The 20,815-nt window shown below is 43.5% G+C and overlaps 1 protein-coding gene across 1 annotated transcript in view; it reads right to left on the bottom strand.

Annotated features, from left to right (window-relative positions):
• The window catches only part of ZNRF3 (zinc and ring finger 3), a 174,057-nt gene extending 153,527 nt beyond the window's left edge, over window positions 1-20,530 (bottom strand). Inside the window, exon 1 of the mRNA XM_077292036.1 lies at window positions 20,067-20,530. Coding sequence (XP_077148151.1) covers window positions 20,067-20,285 — 219 coding nt within the window. The 5' untranslated portion in view covers window positions 20,286-20,530. The remainder of the gene's footprint in view (window positions 1-20,066) is intronic.
• Between the last annotated feature and the right edge of the window lie 285 nt (window positions 20,531-20,815).

The following is a 20,815-nucleotide window of genomic DNA, read 5'->3' as shown; positions in this document are numbered from 1 at the left end:
AGCAGCTTCATTGTTAGTCCGAGTGTGCTAGACCAGAGCCCAACGAACATCCTACCGCCTGGTATCCTTGGTGCCACAGTAGGCTCAGGGCAAAGTCACTGTTGCAGTTTAATGCCCACAAGACTTCAAGCTGGGCTTGCTCATCAGGAAAGACACCAGGGATACCGGCAGGTAGGAGGTGGTTGGCTGCGCTCTAGTCCCGCGGCCACAGACTACAGATGTGACAGCTGGACCAAGGTCCGCTGAGTCTTTTTTGCTCAATTTTATATACTACAAATTTTTTTTGCAAAATCAGTTTCATAATTTCTCTCATGCCTCTCTAATAATGTTCCTTGAATTTTATTCCATGGAGTAATCGAAATAGATTGAGTATTCAATTTTATTAATTCTCTTTCAACGCTACCCAAGATGATTTTAGCTCTTGAGAGTAGATGGGAAAACCTAAGTATTTAATAAAGACTGCTCTATAAAGCTAAAAGTATAGGAAGTGATCAATAGAAAAAGACCAGGAATTGTAGCGAGCAATTTTCCATACTTAAGAGTAGTCTATAAAACCTGGCTCTTTTCCTAGAAATGACAATTATGTACTTTAATCTTACTGACATATCAGTGACATGATTTAGCTCAAAGATGAATATTATATGACAAATAGGAGCCAGACGGCAACATGAACAGTGTGTTCATAGTTAGGCGCCAGCAGTAAAAGCAGAGGAGCCATGTCTTCCTGGGACTAGGAATTAACTAGAATACAATTCACCTTATAGTAGGGGTACAGCGGTGTATAGTGTACAGTGGGATGCGAATTAAGCTTTTTATTTCCCTCTTTTGAATCCATTTTAATCCCAATACTAAGTTTCCAAACAGTTACAACCCATTAAAACACAATGGTTCCCAAAGCCCAGGCTTGCTATATGATTGGTAGATGCCATATTTCCACATTTACGATGGTATACTGTCTCTTAGACAAGTTTACACTTAACAAGATGATGTATCTATGGTACAATAACCTTCAAAAGAGTTTATGTAAAGCCATGAGCAACTCGGCCACACACACAGAAGCAATACTGCAACGTAATATGTTTTGTAGAAGGCTCCATAGACAACCATAAGCAAAGTCTCACGAGAATTGGTGGAGAACAATCAATATATGTTATCAAAGTGATCATCTAGGGAAAAAAAAGTAGCCAATGTAGAAAGGTCTCCTCTCAAAGGTCAATTGGAGATCTACTGTTGAACAAATGAACTCCATGAAGCCTTTAAGAAAGGATGTCCCGTAATTATCTCACACAACATGACTATAATCTATCCTTGACACAAAACTCGTAGGTGAAGTAACAACCTCACGTGAGACCCAGGAACACGAGTCCTGACACCGTTGAAACGGCGCCGGCACGGGACGGGAGTGTAAGTGTTTTTATTTTAACGGAGGAAATCATTCAGATGGAGAAGAGGTTGTTGTCGTTGTGGACAACCTCTTTAATTGTATTCAACAATCTGCCAAGTCATATAACAAACTATAATTAACCAAAAGTAGAATTGCTTGAAAAATAATCTAGAAGCAAAAAACTGCAATGAAAAGTCTTCAAAATAAAACAATCAATGACTTTAGAGTTGCAAGTGAGTGTGTAATAAGCCGTATAACGAAGAAATACTTATCTATTAAGATGTCTCAACTTCTTACATGAGTAAACTTGCAAAGTGTGAATCAAAACAGGCAACTTTGTAAAATATAAAGATTCGTTAAGGATAAATTGCAGCGTTCAGCTCTTTTCCTAGGTTACTGACCAAAGAGTAGCCAGTTACCTAGACAAGGAGCGCGAGCGTTTGCAAGCAATGGTTGGATCGCTAAATATGGAAAGTCTCAGAGCGCCTGCGCTCCTCCAGTGTGGAAGAGGCATGGCTGCTTCCGCTGGCAGGATCTCAGAGCGCAGAGTAGCATGACCATGGCACTGGTCTGAATAGTCAACCTTTAGGAGTGCTCGTAAAAGAGAAAAAAGGAAGATTAAGATAACGTTAAAAAAAAAAAATCCTTAACAAGTCCATGTAGATCTGCATTTCTATAACGGTTGAATACCTGCATTGACTAAATTTGCATTTAATTGTGTAGTAAAGAAAAGACATTTGATAGATATCAAAGCTATATTAGTTTTATGATCAGTAATATAGTTGCGGTGTACTCTTAAATTAAATTTGAAGTGGACACGTGACATGCAACTACTTAGCAAATATATACATTAATAATATCCCTGCTAGAGTTATCTTAACCTGCCTATAAATATTTGAAGAACATCAAAGGCGGCACTGTTAAATTAAAAATGCTGTCACACTGTTAGAAACTGGCCCCTGGCGCTGCCAGATTCAACATGCAGGAACCTCTGATCCCTGAACCGACAGACAGGGAAGAACTGCAACCTGAGACACCGGTGTCGGCCAGGGGCTTGTTCAATTGAAAAAGAAAAAAAAAAGAAAAAATAGAAAAAAAAAAAAAAAAGGGGGGAAAAAGTTAATGCATACAATACTTCCTACCTAACCTGCTTCTATTATATCAAAAGTGAAATATTGCACTACTCCCCGTTTCCTTGTACCTAGTATACAACACCTTGCACAAAGACTCATTTTTTCTGTAAAGTTTTAGTGATATAAGCCAGTTCACAGACTAAGCAGAACCATAGCACCTGTACTACACACTATGCTGTATTACCACCAGCAAATATAATGCCATTCATTACTGCAGGAAATGTAGAGATCCATACAGTCATGACCAAAAGTGTTAGCACCATTGAAATTGTTCCAGAAAATTAAGTAGGTCTCCGAGAAAATTATTGCAATGACGCATGTTTTTTTATATACATGTTTAATTCCTTTGAGTGTATTGGAACAACACAAAAACAGAGGGAAAAAAAAAGCAAATTGGACAAAATTTCACACAAAACCTCAAAAATTGGCAGGACAAAATTGCTGGCACCCCCTCAACTTAATATTTGGTTGCACACCCTTTGAAATAAATTACTGCAATCAATCACTTCCTGTAACCATCAACAAGCTTCTGTCACCTCTCAACTGGAATTTTGGACATTTTTTTTTTGCAAATTGCGTCAGGTTTCTTATATTAGAAGAGTGCCTTCTCCTTACATCAATTTAGATCTGGACTCATTGCGGGCCACTTCAGAACTCCCCAGCGCTTTGTTTCCATTCATTTTTGGGTGCTTCTTGAAGTATGTTTATGGTCAGCGTCCTGCTAAAAGACCCATGACATAGAACACAATCCCAGCTATCTGATACTACATTGTTACCCAAAATCCTTTGGTAATTTTCAGATTTCATGATGCCTTGCACACAGTCAAGACACCCAGTGCCAGAGGCAGAAAAGAACCCAAAACATCTTTGAACCTCCACCATATTTGACTGTAGGTACTGTATTGTTTTCTTTGTAGGTCTCAATCCATTTTTGGTAAACAGCAAAATTATGTGCTTTACCAAAGATCTCTATCTTGGTCTCATCTGTCCACAAGATGTTTTCCCAGAAAGATCATGGCTTACTCATGTACATTCTGGCAAACTGCAGTCTAGCTTTTATGTGTCTCTGTGTCGGCTATGGGGTCCTCTTGGGTCTTCTGCTATGATAATCCATGCTAACACGGATACACCCGAAGCCTGGAGGACAGCTTGAATTTCTTTGGAACTTGATTGGGGCTGCTTATCCACCAACCGGACTATCCTGCGTTGCAACCTTTCATCAATTTTTCTCTGCCTTCCACGTCCAATGCGATTAGCTACACTGCCATGGGTTGAAAACTTCTTAATTATGTTGCGCACCGTGGACAAAGGAACATCAACAGCTCTGGAGATGGTCTTGTAACCTTGAGATTGTTGATACTGCACAACAATTTTGGTTCTCAAGTGCTCAGGCAGTTCTGTTCTCATCTTTCTGTTCTCCATGCTTAGTGTGGCACACACAGACACACAATGCAAAGATTAAGTCAGTTTCTCCCCTTTTTATCTGGTTTCAGGTGGCATTTTCATATTGCCTACACCTGTTACTTGCCACAGTTGAGTTTGAACGCGCATCACATGCTTCAAACAAAGTTGTTTACCTGCAATTTTGTAAAGGTGTCAACTACTGTATTTTGTCAGGTCCATTTTGGGGGTTTTGTGTGAAATTATTTCCCATTTGCCTTTTTTCGTGTTGTTCCAGAAAGAAACATGCGAGTAACAAAACATGTATAATTGTAATAACTATCTTGGAGAAATACTTCATTTTCTGGAACAATTTCAAGGGTGACAACACTTTCGTTCATGACTGTATAGTAAAAATTTGTAAGCTTGGGCCCCAAGAAGTTCCTAAAAAAGGTCTGATGATGCAGATTGCTTAAGATCCATCAACACTGTCTGATTTTCATGAACAAGTGTTCCTAAGAATGCTCATTATTGATAATCGAGCAGTCTAAAAAGGCTGCCAATAACCCAGTAAATGAGCCTTCTGCGGTACAAAAGAACATTGCTCTCGGCAGCGGATCATGCTCTGTAAACAGGACCTGTGCTGCCGAGATCAATAATAGACTACAGGCTCTGAATGTTGCATTGCATCACGCAATGTAAATTAACCTTTTTGTTGCCATTTAGCATCTTGTGTAGTAGCTGAGACATTTTCATTTAATGTTCATTAATCAATTTGTACATATTCAAGCTAATATGTAGTTGAATATGTTGAATGAATGAATGAATGTACCCTTATAGGAAAAAAAAATAGATTCATAATGTATCCAGTCAAAAAAGTGGCTGGATTTCCTATCGTCATGTTTGCAAAAAATGGCCACCGCAAAGAAAAAAATGATAACTAAAAATCTCTAAAACAAACATACCGTAATTTTAAAAAAGATGGCTGCTGTTTATTAATACATGGTCAAATTTATGTTTGGGTGGCAATGCTCTTAAAAGTCTGGTAATTCACATACAACCAAGGAAATCAGACGCCTAAGAGGTGGAAAACACTGTCTGGCTATAAAGAAGAACTTTTCTCCTCCTACCAATCCAAAAATCTACAAGCTGTATTTAAGTCCCATTTTAACTCCTGCAAATAGAAAACACTGTTTATTTAAACACATGCTTTGACAAAATGTGGTCTCCGTCTAGGGAAAATTGCTATGCACAATAATCAAAAAATAAAATGTTACAATACTATATATATATATATATGTGTTCACTTCATTAGGGTGGACCACACTCCATATCCTAAAGCATTTAGATCTGTTGGCCAAGTAAATGGAACTTTTTAGAAGACCTTTCATGTATGATTCCGGTGGCTTTAGAACCGTTCAAATACTTAAATTCATTAACAGGTATATGGACATCAAAAGAGCCGTTTCCAGAAGCACAAATCTATTCACAAGATAAGAGTCAAGTGTCCAAACGCTTTTAGTACCCCCAGTTGTCACAAGTATGAGGGTCCGGCTACCCATTTGAATGCAGTAGCAGTCTAACGTGTTTACAATGACTTGGTGAGTGCCTCGCTCTTCACAAAATGTATCGGGTAATCCACCTCTCTAAATCATTGCCCCAGCGATATCGCAAGAAAACATACGGGTACAAGCAAATAGTGCTTTGGGATATCCTTCCAAATTGACCTGTACTCCTGTGTACAGTCCATAAAAGAGAGGATGGTAGGTCCCTCAGTCCTGGTGAAGGATTTCGGAGGTGGTAGAGGGTGAACATCAGGGCTGTGGAGTCGGAGTCGGTGTCATGAAAATTGAGGAGTCGGAGGTGTGGCTTACCGACTCCACAGCCCTGATGGTGGACATATGGTCAAACACAGTCAGGAGATAGAGCATGTTTTCAAAGGAGCAAGGAAAAATGCTACCACAGAAGAAAAAAGGATTGGACATGTTGAATAACAACCACATTCTTCTTTCCCCTGAAATATTTCATTTGGGGAAGCCTTGAGACACCAATATACACATTAGATGGTTGGGCAATCCCAAATAACAGTGTTTCACTGGCTTTCATCTAAGACTATATTCATTCATTATGGTTCAGAGTGGGAGCAGTGTATTTGGTGGCAAAAAAATTACACAGAAGCAAAAGATACACTCTCCAAAAGTTTTTCTGGAAAGTTTTTTTTTCCTCAATTCCCAGGTCAGTATATCATATAATTTTTGGCACTAAACACATGCCTCACACATGAAGATATCACCATGTAGAGAAAAATTAACCATTAGACAATTACCTATAATGTGCCATGACTGCCTTCCAATTCACTTTCGGTTATAAATCGCTTGCGTTTCAAATACTTGTATGCACACATAATCACAGCACTTATGTAAAATTAAGGTCAATTACATTTCATGGAGAAATTAAGAAAATTATATCAATTATATCATATGATATTAGTAATTTAGCAAATGGCCTACAAAAAGCTGAAAATTACAGTTGTGGAAATTATATCTATTTTCTTCTTAGGCTATGAGAATTTCTGTGCATGTATGACATATGGTATATATGTGTAATAACGATTTGTCCTATACTCCGATATGTCATGAACATGGCATGAAAGTAAAGATTTATTATACACATTAACTAAAAATCAAAATGGAATCTACTTTCTGGAGCAGCTTCATGCCTTTCATGCTACCACATCCGTATGCTGCATGGCCTTCTAACCGTCACCCTTGCCATCGTGTCTTGAAATAAAAGAGAGAAGGAAAAAATATGAAAACCACATCATGATTCTACTTGATTTGTCCATTAAAACGGCAGCACTTGTGGGTGGCAAGATAACGCTCAAAAAATAACTTAAGGGATGGGCATGAAGCCAACCTGAGTTTAGCCCCAGGAGATAGGATGACCTAGTGTGTACAAGGGCCTCCGACACTCCATCATATTCCACAGCAGTTCACAGATATGGTCAACCTTGTCCCCAATGGGGCTCACATTCTAAATTCTCTACCAGTATGTCTTTGGAGTACCGGAGGAAAGAACATGCTAACTTCTTGTAGATGTTGTCCTTGGTGGGATTTGAACCCAGGACACCAGCGCTACAAAGCAAGAGTACTAACCACTGAGGCAAAGTTCTGCCTAGGACTGGTGGGATATTGAGTTTCAACACCAACACTTTTTCTTCTCCCTGAAAATAAGTTATCGCCGGACATGGGAACTCAGGAAAGATATTTGTTGGCTGAACGATCAATTGGCTGAAAGCTATTTGATGTCTACGGTAAAGTTAAGAAGTAATGATGTACAGATCACAGTTCTCCAAAATCCCCTTTAGAAATACAAAGATAGATACCACTTATGATGATGCTAAGCAAATTGCAATACCATAAAACATATGCTTCAGGTGCCTTTAGGTTTGTTATGTGTTTGTGGAAAAAGCAGAAACCCAGCGGAATATAGCACTGTAATTAGCTCCTGTGAGGAAAGCGTACCTGCAGTCAATTTTATAATGAAATCTAAAAATGAAAAATGTGCTAACCTTTGAGAGGAATAGGGCAAGCTGGTATCAGGCAGTGGCCATCCTGGCTTAAGTTGGTCAGAGTCTTACCTAATCATTTAATAGGAGCTGATATATTTATGTGAAACCATATCCCATGCAATACCATGCAATAACGCGGGTGCTTTTCACCCTACAGTGCATGTCAACCATGCAGTAATCATGGCTCGAAACGCGAGTTCAGACAAAAGGTTTCATAAATAAAATAGGATACACAAAAAGCTAATGCTACACGAAAAAGCTATGGGATTTAAGTGCCCACCACTTCTACTTTAATAATAAATGTCTTAGCTTGGATGTATTGTGGCTTTTATTGGATGTACTCCGAGAGCAAATACGGTAAATAGAATTTCAAAGATTTGACCAATGTTAATATGCATCTAAATAGCTAAATGATAAGAATTTACTTTTCTTATGACATGTTATTAGCAGATGGACAACTATAAAGGAATCCTTGCTATATAAAGTGCAAGTTGAAAGTGATATATACGTCAACTTACTATGATAAAGTAGGACAGAAGGGGCATTACAGAGGAACTATTTTAACATTGATGACCCATCCTTATGATAGGTCATCAATGTATGATTTGTGGGGGTGCAACACTCACCCCGATCAGCTGATCTCTGTGCTGGCAGTGGCCAAAAGTGCAGTTATGGAGCAGCTCCATCTACTGATAGTGCACGCGGCTGGGTACTGCACATCCGCCCCTTATTCTAATCAACAGGGGATGGATGTGCAGCACCCGGCCATGGCCATCATCAACAGACGGAGCAGCTCCGTAACTGACACTGATAATCAATATTAAAGTAGTGGACAACCTCTTTAGCTACAAAAGGTCAACTTAATGCACTATATGCCTAGAATTAGAATGGAGGACACCATCCTGTTTAGTGTGCTCCATTCCAGGCTAGACACCTTTACAAAACTAACTCTTCAAGGATAAAGCCGGAACAACAACAATAAATGATGGAGATGAATATAATTGGGTGGGAATTCATTATCTGACAAAAGAATGGAGGACAGTCACATGGACGTAATGTCAAATGATTCCAATAGAATAGGAAAAAATGGTGTCCCTGACAACCAGTAATCAGAGGAGATACAAAAAGTGGCTAAAAATAATATATTAAGTCTAGCTTACACACACAGTATATAGAATAAAAGAGTCCTATAGTGTTTGATTGCAATAAATTTATGACATGGTGATCATCAAAACTCTCTCGATGGGACAATAAGGTGAGATTTGCAGCCACACAATTTTTCAGAAGTCATGAAAATGAGAAACTTTGTAATATCTCTTATTAGAGAATTCTGCTTCTTTATCCTCCCTGGCTGATGTTTCACTCTCAAAATTCTCAATTCACAGGTAAAATCTGTCTTCAATAAATACAGATTTTAAAGGGTTTACCCATGAAGTGAGTGAAAGATCAATCCAGGAGAAAGAAGCATATTCCTCTGATAAAGTAAATTACAAAATAGATTATTTTCATATTTATTATTGATTTATGAATTAAAAATTAAAATGCTGGTCATAAATTATGCTTTTGCTTATAAAACGCCATCACATTCTGAAGCATTTATCAGACATAATCGCTGTCCCCATTGGGGTTGAATCTATAATCTCCCTATCAGTATGTCTTTGGAGCGTGAGAGGAAACCATAAAACCCGGGTGAAACCCACGCAAACATGGGGAGTTAATACTGTTACTTTTTAATGATGGCAATATGGAGCGGTATGATTCCTCAGTGGTTAGCACTGTAGTATTGCAAACCAGAGTTCAAGTCCCACCAAGCAGGACATCTGCATGTTCTTCCCGTGTTTGCGTTGGTTTCCTCGAGGTACTCATGTTTCCTGCCACACTCAGAAGACATACTGATAGGAATTAATGGCACTATGTACCGTTAATGAAGTAAAATAAATATAAGTAGGACAATCAGGTTTTTGATGCCTGTAGTCTTCTGTCCTGCCCTCAACTTCATCTATCCTACCATGCATTCAGTCACCATACAATGCTATATCCAAGAATCATGCAGGTAGCCAGTGATGGCCATGAGAAAACATGGAAACACTCTCTAGAATAGTTTGCCTTGAGAATCATTATCCAACAGATTATACATTGCTCACAACTTTCTCCCAACCATCTATACTTTTCAACACAAACTACTTCTGTAAAAGCAAATATATTACATTCTAATCTCAGTCAATTTTCTGTACATTACAGTTGTCAACCAAAGGAAAAAAAAAAAACGAAATAGCTGAAGGACTTGAAAGAGAGTTTAGATAAGTCTTACGAAAGCCCATAGAGAATAAAATACTGCTTCATTTTGCCAACTCTTGACATTATCTCTCGGCTCGGCAGGATAAAACAGTTTTAAATGGCTTGTTTAAGTTGCTAATTTTGTATTAATAAGAGCTCAGTTGAGATTAGAGTTAAGAGAGCAAACAGTTGGCATAAAGCATAGGAAACACACATGGTAAAAGGTGTCTGTGGCGGTGGTGAGTGTAAAGAATGTGGACCGGTCACTCGTTGTGCCAGATCACCCAATGGATACTTCCCCTAAAACTAGATGAATACGACTCTTCTCAGAAACCACTAAAAAAGGATATCGGCATCGCACCGATATAACCTATAAGTTCAAAGCAAGCACTGGATTTGCGCAGGTCTTTCACCCAAAAGGGAATATACTCATAACCAAGACCAAAGTGAGATATGAGGAAGGATCTACATCACAAAGAGTCAACGCATCAAATAGGAGGCCTTGCTATGATCCAATAAAACCTAAGTACTGCCCGAAAATAAGATTAAAAGACATAAAAAGAAAAATCAACCAACACCGACAAGCAACACAATCATGACAGTGTGATCCAGACATAAACAGTTCAGTAAAAGACTTAAGTAACGCTTTAAAAACAAAGAAAATTGCTTCTACTTCTTAGAAAATGGTCAACCTCAGGGAAAACTAGCATTTCTCAGATTCTTTTATTATTAATAGCTTTAGGAGGTTTTCTTCTGTGATAGCATGGCAATCAGCATAAACATATGAACAAAAAACATATGTCCTTCCAGGTGGTATATGGAAAAAAAGGTTTCCCCTTCTTAGAACCTCATTAGAATATGATCTGATAAGGGAAATGATACAACTTCATGTGAATAACAAAGTAACTGATTTGTTCAGTTAATTTGTATTTTACTGCAATAAACACGCACTACACAACCTCACAAAACGAGTTTCCTTCTCACATAAGTACGTATTATTTTCTACGCAAATAAAAAGAAGGGATCTAATTTACCGAAAAGGTATTTGGACAACATGCTTACTAGAAGAAACAATGGCTCGATGGTCAGCACTGGTGTTTTATAGTGCTGGGTCCTGGGTTCCAGAGTTGTGGGAGTCGGTAAGCCAAACTTCTAACTCCGACTCCTCAATTTCCATGACACCGACTCCACTAAAATGGGCTCCGACTCAGAATCCACAGCCCTGCTGGGTTCAAATCCGACTCTATGGAGTTTGTATGTTCCCCCCGTGTTTGTGTGGGTTTCCTCCAGGTTCTCCGGTTTCCACTCACACTCCAAAGACATACTGACAGGGAATTAAGATTGTGGACTTAGATGATAACGTATGTAAAGGGCTGCAGAATATGATAGCACTATATAAGCAAAGTAAAATAAATAAGAATTAACGTAGATGGAAATACGAAATAAAATCAGATGGTGGTGAGGAATTTCCTTTCTACCAAAAGAGAAGTGTTAACGTTGCCTCTCGCCATTCCTGTGATCCAATAGATCATGTCAATCAGTAAGCCAGCAGATTCTATAGTGAAGAGCCATTTCCTTTCATTCGAGCGACTGAGGGTCTTAAGGTACCTTCACATTAAGCGACGCTGCAGCGATAGCGACAACGATGCCGATCGCTGCAGCGTTGCTGTTTGATCGCTGGGGAGCTGTCACACAGACCGCTCTCCAGCGACCAACGATGCCGAGGTCCCCGGGTAACCAGGGTAAACATTGGGTTGCTAAGCGCAGGGCCGCGCTTAGTAACCCGATGTTTACCCTGGTTACCAGCGTAAAATGTAAAAAAAACAAACAGTACATACTCACATTCGCGTCCCCCGGCGTCCGCTTCCTGCACTGACTGAGCGCCGGCCCTAACAGCACAGCGGTGACGTCACCGCTGTGCTGTACTTTCACTTTACGGCGCTCAGTCAGTGTGGGAAGCGGACGCCGGGGGATGCGAAGGTGAGTATGTACTGTTTGTTTTTTTTACATTTTACACTGGTAACCAGGGTAAACATCGGGTTACTAAGCGCGGCCCTGCGCTTAGTAACCCGATGTTTATCCTGGTTACCAGTGTAAAACATCGCTGGTATCGTTGCTTTTGGTGTCAAACACGATGATACACGCCGGTCTGACGACCAAATAAAGTTCTGAACTTTGTTCAACGACCAGCGATATCACAGCAGGATCCTGATCGCTGCTGCGTGTCAAACTAAACGATATCGCTATCCAGGACGCTGCAACGTCACGGATCGCTAGCGATATCGTTTAGTGTGAAGGTACCTTTAGGGTACCGTCACACAGTGGCACTTTGGTCGCTACGACGGTACGATCCGTGACGTTCCAGCGATATCCATACGATATCGCTGTGTCTGACACGCAGCAGCGATCAGGGACCCTGCTGAGAATCGTACGTCGTAGCAGATCGTTTGGAACTTTCTTTCGTCGCTGGATCTCCCGCTGTCATCGCTGGATCGGTGTGTGTGACAGCGATCCAGCGATGCGTTCGCTTGTAACCAGGGTAAACATCGGGTTACTAAGCGCAGGGCCGCGCTTAGTAACCCGATGTTTACCGTGGTTACCAGCGTAAAAGTAAAAAAAAAACAAACAGTACATACTCACATTCCGCTGTCTGTCCCCCGGCGTTCTGCTTCTCTGCACTGTGAGCGCCGGCCGGAAAGCGAGCACAGCGGTGACGTCACCGCTGTGCTTTCCGGCTGGCGCAGACACAGTGGAGAGAAGCAGAACGCCGGGGGACAGACACCGGAATGTAAGTATGTACTGTGTTTTTTTTTTACTTTTACGCTGGTAACCACGGTAAACATCGGGTTACTAAGCGCGGCCCTGCGCTTAGTAACCCGATGTTTACCCTGGTTACCCAGGGCCTTCGGCATCGTTGGTCGCTGGAGAGCGGTCTGTGTGACAGCTCCCCAGCGACCACACAACCACTTACCAACGATCACGGCCAGGTCGTATCGCTGGTCGTGATCGTTGGTAAATCGTTATGTGAGACGGTACCCTTAGACCAGGTGTTTACCAGTAGCTATGGTCCATGAGCAGAAGACAGCTACGACAAGAAGCGTTCAAGAAGAAATGATCATGCCATTCACTCATGCCAGCATACGCGCTTACTTTTCTAACAATTAAAGTTGTCCTTTATAGAAAATAAGAGCAATATGTGAAGGAAAAAAAACTTTTGACAGTATGGTAAGAATCACACAAACATGGCCAATCTCACAGCAGTCATGGCCGCTGCTCTGTGAAAGATCATTCATATGCACTAGCACATTGGCCAACATTGGCGATTGTTCAGTCTGTTACGCACTCAGACCAAAATAACATTCGGCATACTAAAAGGTGTGAGACCTGAATAACTCTGGAAGCTGTAGCCTTTATCTCTGGTGCCACTTTTTGGCTTACAAGCCTTGGCAATTCTCCTTATAGGCATCATTCAATGTAACTGTCCTCCCTCATCATCCCTTAAAAATTGCTTTGTTTTAGTCTTTATTGGCTAGGTTCCAGGGCTGTGGAGTCGGAGGTGGAGTCAGTATAAAATGGACCGGCTGACTCCTAAAATATATAATAAATTGGGTACAGTAGTACAATGCAGAACGTGCTGTAAATGTTTTCATAATAATTTGGGAAAGTTATGAAATGTCCTATAAATGTCTGTTCTGTTCCTGATCTAAGGATCTCGGCTTTTAGTTGAGATGAATCTGTGCTGCACTTTATATACATGCTCAGTACTGAGGCAGTGCTGTGGAGTCAGAGTGGAGATAAACCTGTGCTGCACTTCATGTACATGCGCAGTAGTGAGGCAGTGCTGTGGAGATGAATCTGTGCTGCACTTTATATACATGCGCAGTAGTGAGGCAGTGCTGTGGAGTCAGAGTGGAGATGAATCGGTGCTGCACTTTATATACATGCTCAGTAGTGAGGCAGTGCTGTGGAGATGAATCTGTGCTGCACTTTATATACATGCGCAGTAGTGAGGCAGTGCTGTGGAGATGAATCTGTGCTGCACTTTATATACATGCTCAGTAGTGAGGCAGTGCTGTGGAGATGAATCTGTGCTGCACTTTATATACATGCGCAGTAGTGAGGCAGTGCTGTGGAGATGAATCTGTGCTGCACTTTATATACATGCGCAGTAGTGAGGCAGTGCTGTGGAGATGAATCTGTGCTGCACTTCATGTACATGCGCAGTAGTGACCAGATCATCTTAGTGCAGTCCGATGTTTTCCAAGGACTCAGACTTGCATGGATGAGTACGATCTAAATATGGGATCAAACTAGGACATGCAGAGATTTTTTCCGATGGACAGACTGGTTCACAGCCCAATAGACTAACATTGGTCCTAGTGCGAGACGATGTTTTGTTGCATCGCACCCGTAACGATAACGCAATCATGTGCAGGAGCCTTAATACAACCCAGAGTGTATGAAACGCATATGTGTCTTAAAATGTTGGCACTCTCTGCCGGTGTCATGGACTGAAAGCAAGAACAGACATATCAATGGTGCAACCACACAGGGGCCCAAGAGGTAAGGGGGCCATTTCTACCTCCAAAGCATGTGGAAATTAGCCTTTTTAGGAGCTCTTGGACAGCAAAGGGCCCATATATTGTTCTTACACAGGGGCCCTTTTCTGTCTGTGTCCGCCAGTGACAATAAACCTAAGACTATGAAAAACGTCCAAAAATTACTTATTTGATCCATATAGATCAGAAGATGCCATGCTTTTGGTCAGTAATTAGCGATAATGGTGCAATAGTGGTTCTCATCTATGAAGTTACGAAACATGCACTTATTGTAATAAGTAGCTTTACATATATAAATTCCTTTCCTATATTCAGAGGAATACCTGAACTACTACAGGGTACGATAGTTAACCTTAAATAACTGACACCTCTCCCATAGTATTAATCAAACCTGTCATGTCAACGACGAATATTGTATCTTACTGTCCCACACACCCCTCTTTAAAAAAAAAAAAAAAAAAGTACTTGTTACATTTTTATAATAGTTGGATGATCTTGCACACTATTTGCTGACTTATTGGCCACCCATAGAGGCTGCGTTTCGGCCCGACATAAATTCCAGTTTCTGTAACACTTTTTCTGGGACATGGCTGTAAATATGCAACACATCAGTAAACTCCAGATACATGGTGCACATATCGGTAACAGATCATACATTTACACCTGCAAATATCTAGGTCACAAAAGAAACCTGATGAAATCTGTCCACCAAGAGCTACGTTATCAAGCGCACATACTGCGAGTGTCTTATTTCACAGGCTAATGATCAGGACAAGGAAGGATGTAGGTATCAGTTACAGGAAGAATCTCTAACACAAAGCAGATCCCTCCACTGTGTGCTGCAACAATACGTTCTCGCACTTGCAGCAAACCTGGGAAGTAATCAGATCATGCTCTCAACCTATTGACATCTCATCCTCCACAGATGCTGCATTACCACTGGCTTTCCCAGCCGACTCTTCTCCAGCTGCAGGACTACTGTACGCCGATTGTATGCATCTGAAAGACATTCACAGAAAGGAAGGACATACAACATAGCAAAGAATGGACACAGTGTAGGAGAGCATGGAAATGAGAACGGCCTTTGCTCATTTGTTTCAAGGTACTAGACATACCTGCAAGGCAACATGTTCTAGTAACAAGATTCATCTCATCATACAAAATAGAAATTTAATGACGTCAATCGATCATTTATTCTCAGTAAAGAATCAAAATGAAATATGAACTGATCGAAGATCACATGAAGGTTCACCTTAGATAGTCAACCAAACACTCCTTGGCCCAACAATTACCCCTCTCCGCTCCATATACACATCTGCTGGGTTCAGGTGAGCATGCACATGTTCTCAGAGGTGAGAAGAGAATGAGCCACTGACAGATAACTCTGGCGACTGTTTATCGGGAGTGAGAACAAAGAATTCAACATGTCCTGTTTGGGAAACATCCTCAAGCACAAGGCCATGACCCATATGACAGATCCAATCACTCACTTAGGCCAACAATGGGATCTGTCAGGCTCAATCTGGATTGCAGTGCTTTAATGCCAAGAATTTAGTGCAGACCATAATTTTCTAGTCCACTACGGCAAGTAAGGCCAAATTCACATAAGTGAAACATGAACCATGTGGAACCATCTGACCGGCAGGTCTCCTGACTGTGGAAATCATCCTACCGGCGGGTCTCCTGACCTGAGATAACTGCCTACTAGGCATATAATAGACAGCTCAGATCAGGAGACCCGCCGGTTGGGCCACGCGTTATGATCTGCGCATGGTCCAGGTATCACAGGTGTGTAGATTTAGTCTAATCCTTAAAGAATGGAAAAACATAGTGGTATGTCTACAAGACGTCTTTTTCAGGTGGATATGGTCCATAGCCCACCTCAGAAAATGCACTAAATAAACGCTAAAAGGAATGGACACCTGCACTGCAACGTAGAAACGACTTGCTGTGCACATATTCAGTTTTTTCAGATTCTTTTAACTACTCCAGGTTCCCAAAGATGCAGAGAACTCAATAGAAGTGACCTGATCATTCGTCAGATGGTTTCCTCTGTAGTTTATTCAACATGAGTTAAAAAATTAAAGCAAAAAAAAAAAAAAAAAAAAAAAAACACGACAGCCAAAGACGTCGCTAGAAATGTTTAAAAAGGCGCTGGTGTGTCCTGAAACGTAAAACTCGTTCATGCACATCTGAAAAACATTCTTTGCACATTTCCTTGGGTTAACAGAACCCAGCAGTGTTGATAATGGGATGCATACACAAGTATAGGATTACAAATACTGTAGACTGGAGTATTACAATAGACTGATATGTGGGAATGTGGAATGGTTGTATTCAATAAAATAAATAAAATACTGTAATAAGTACTAGGGAATATGGACATGTCGTCATGTTGGTTAAAACTGCATGAAAACCATGATTTAGGCTACGTTCACATTTGCGGTCAGCGCCGCAGCGTCGGGCGCCGCAGCGGCGCCGCATGCGTCATGCGCCCCTATACTTAACATGGGGGCGCATGGACATGCGTTGTGCTGCGTTTTGCGCCGCATGGCCGCAAGCGTTGGACGCAAGAAACGCTTCAAGTTGCATTTTTTTTGCGTCCAACTTGCGGGCAAAAACGACGCATGCGGCGCAAAACGCAGCGTTTTAGCGTGCGTTTTGCCGCGTTTTTGTTTGCGTTGTGCGCTGCGGCGCCGACGCTGCGGCGCACAACGCAAATGTGAACGTAGCCTTACTGTGGTGTCATCATGCCGATATTGGTTGCAACAATGTTTGCAGTTGGCGAAAAACATGTAAGACAAAATGTGTTTCAATGCAAAATCACACGTGTGAATACACCCTTGTGGTATGCGCACACAGACGTACGGGATTTTTGCTCTATTCGGGAAAAAAAAATTAAAAATCAGTGAAAAGTGCTCGAGAAATGCTCCTTGATTGGGGATTTTTTAGTTTTTCCTTTCAATTATGAAGAGTTTTTGAAAGGTTTTGAAATTTTGGGGGGTTTTTTGCACCTTCCGATAGGGCCAGTGCTAATTTGGAGCAGATTCCATCAAATCCGCGACTTACACTTTTTCAACACCTGACGAGAAAAAAAAAAAAAATGCTCAAAACACTGAACATCAAACAGGTTTTACAAAAGAAATAAATAGGAAGTCTTTCAACCATTTTTTTTTGGAATGGACCTGCTAAGAAAAAACCTCTTCATAAAACCCCTTGCAGCCTCACCTAGGGTTCCACCGAACTGTTATGTGGAAATAAGGGCACGTGCTATTAAAGCATCTGGGCGGCAAACCTTACTGGAGTCGTAGTGGCGGCCACACTGTCACCCAGCTTTCCCAGGGACAGAGATAATGGAAAGGTAGAGTAATAACTCACATAAGAACACAAAGTCCTAGATTGTGGCTCATGATTATCACTGATAATATTTAGGGCCAGATTAATGTGAGGCTTCACAAGCTGACAGGATGGGAACTTCTCAGAATGGTTGGTCAATAGTCCAGACAGCGAGCTAGGTCCCAGAGAAACCAGTCACATTCCAGCTCACATGGTAACTAAATACCATCCGATTGGCTTTTGCTTTTTTTCCCCTAAGGAGAACTGCAGAAAGCTTAGAAATTAAGTTAACTAGAAAGTGTTTTTCTATGGCGATTGCAGTTAATTTGTGTATTTAATCCAATGCGACCGCGTCTCTGATCTGCAGAGCTTGCAGTCTAATTACATGGGAACGGCCTCGAACATCAAAGCATTCACATGCAGCACTGGGGACAGACCGCACGTGGCAGAAAAACGCAAAGCGCAGAGAGAAAAATCCAGGCCTTTTATTCTGTACCAGCCAATCACCCAAAAAAAATAAAAAATACAGAGCAGAAACCATTTGTGCCCCATGGGTCACAGTCTGGATGCTCTTACGCCACTGGCCTTCCAAACATACTGTACACAGATGTCACCTCCGGCCCCCGAAGGGTTAAGCGCAGCGCTGACAATCTCACTTCTATCATCCCAGCCCGGAATCTTCTCCAATAACTCACTGTCAGAACACGGGGTGCAGGAGAATGCGATCACTGTGCCCGCCTCACCCCAAAAAGTAAGCCAGCGATGCCTTCCCTGGTACGGATGCCCACACTGCCAGTCTGGACCAGGCCTATTACATGGCATGCCTTATAGCCAGGGCACTGTGTGCAGTATCATCCCCGGCAGGGCACTGTGTGCAGTAACATCCCCGGCAGGGCACTGTGTGCAGTAACATCCCCAGCAGGGCACTGTGTGCAGTAACATCCCCAGCAGGGCACTGTGTGCAGTAACATCCCCAGCAGGGCACCGTGTGCAGTACCATCCCCAGCAGGGCACTGTGTGCAGTAACATCCCCAGCAGGGCACTGTGTGCAGTAACATCCCCAGCAGGGCACTGTGTGCAGTAACATCCCCAGCAGGGCACTGTGTGCAGTACCATCCCCAGCAGGGCACCGTGTGCAGTACCATCCCCAGCAGGGCACCGTGTGCAGTATCATCCCCAGCAGGGCACTGTGTGCAGTAACATCCCCAGCAGGGCACTGTGTGCAGTACCATCCCCAGCAGGGCACTGTGTGCAGTACCATCCCCAGCAGGGCACTGTGTGCAGTAACATCCCCAGCAGGGCACTGTGTGCAGTAACATCCCCAGCAGGGCACTGTGTGCAGTACCATCCCCAGCAGGGCACTGTGTGCAGTAACATCCCCAGCAGGGCACTGTGTGCAGTATCATCCCCAGCAGGGCACTGTGTGCAGTAACATCCCCAGCAGGGCACTGTGTGCAGTATCATCCCCAGCAGGGCACTGTGTGCAGTACCATCCCCAGCAGGGCACTGTGTGCAGTATCATCCCCAGCAGGGCACTGTGTGCAGTACCATCCCCAGCAGGGCACTGTGTGCAGTAACATCCCCAGCAGGGCACCGTGTGCAGTATCATCCCCAGCAGGGCACTGTGTGCAGTATCATCCCCAGCAGGGCACTGTGTGCAGTATCATCCCCAGCAGGGCACGGTGTGCAGTATCATCCCCAGCAGGGCACTGTGTGCAGTAACATCCCCAGCAGGGCACTGTGTGCAGTATCATCCCCAGCAGGGCACTGTGTGCAGTATCATCCCCAGCAGGGCACTGTGACGGGTCAGTTACCTGAAGTACAACACAAAAAGGACAAGCACAAACAGTCTGCTGCCGGCAGGGCTGAGAGGGTTAAACACAAGGAAAGTGAGACTATTGGCAAATGTAAGGCTTTATTTACTAACAGAGACAATGGCCTGTCAGGGCTCACCTGGCCAGCTGCTGCGGGACTACAACTCCCAGCAGGCCCTCACAGGCTGAGGAACCAGGCAGCTCTCCTTATCACAGCTCCTCACCAGCAGTGTCCCTATTGTGAATGAAGTCCACACATAGTAGAGGCCATCTTGTCACCAGACTCCACAGGCTGCCCCTTCCCCAGTCACTGCCCTGCTGCAAGTGAGGAAACTTCTGCTCTGCCCTCAGGAGGGAGCGGAGGGCACCGGGGACAGCTGCGGAGGGCACCACGGAAACCTGCGGAGGGCACCGGACCGGGGAATGCTACGGAGGGCACCGGGGAAACCTGCGGAGGGCACCGGGGAATGCCGCGGAGGGCACCGGGGAATGCCGCGGAGGGCACCGGGGAATGCCGCGGAGGGCACCGGAGAATGCCGCGGAGGGCACCGGGGAAAGCCGCGGCCGCCCCTCCCCACACTGTGTGACCTGCCGCCGGTCCTGGGCTCTTACCTGCACGATCTCCCCCTCCGCGCTGATCGTGGCTCCCGCCCGGGTGAACCTCCCCTGCAGCTCAGTAGTGTGGGTTTTATAATCTCCATTGGGACTGGACTCGAACAGAACCACTTCCACAAACGCAGTCTCCTTAGCCCGGGACCCCCCGGGAGCCGCAGCCAGCAGGACCCCCAGCCAGAGCAGGGGCAGGCTCCCCCGGACCCTCGGCTCTTTCATCTCGCAGGATGGGGGGTCAGCACCGACGGGAACATAATTTCCGACTTGTCCTGGGGCCGGGGGTTCAGCACGATCGGCCGGGCGGATGAAGCAGGAGGGCGCAGCGCTCAGAGCCGGGATCGCAGCAGTCGGGAGGCGGGGATCACATGGGGGGCTGCCCGCTCATCGCTCCATTACATGGCTGAGGATCCTCGGTGTCTCCGCTCCCTGCCAGGCGGCATCCCTTTCATCTCATCCACGTGATTGTCTTTCTTTTTTTTCCCTTTTTTTTTCTCCCAAAAGGGGGGGTTGTCCCCGCCTCCCAGCTCTCCCTGACCCCTCCGTGTCCCCTCCCAGTGCCGGGGAGGAGGGGGCTGCACTGGGAACAACACAGGAACACCAGGAACTTCTTACGGGATTCTTGTTTCTTCTTCCAGTGTCCTGATGGCAGAAGAGCGGCGGCGGCGGTCCGGGAAGTCAGTGCGGGAGGAGGAGCGGGCGGGGAGGAGGACAAAGATCAAAGGCTGCGGGCTGTCCGGGAGGCTGCAGTC

The sequence above is a fragment of the Ranitomeya variabilis genome, chromosome 1 (assembly GCF_051348905.1).
Source record: "Ranitomeya variabilis isolate aRanVar5 chromosome 1, aRanVar5.hap1, whole genome shotgun sequence".
Classification (NCBI taxonomy): Eukaryota; Metazoa; Chordata; class Amphibia; order Anura; family Dendrobatidae; genus Ranitomeya; species Ranitomeya variabilis.
This window is presented reverse-complemented; position numbering and strand designations above follow the sequence as displayed.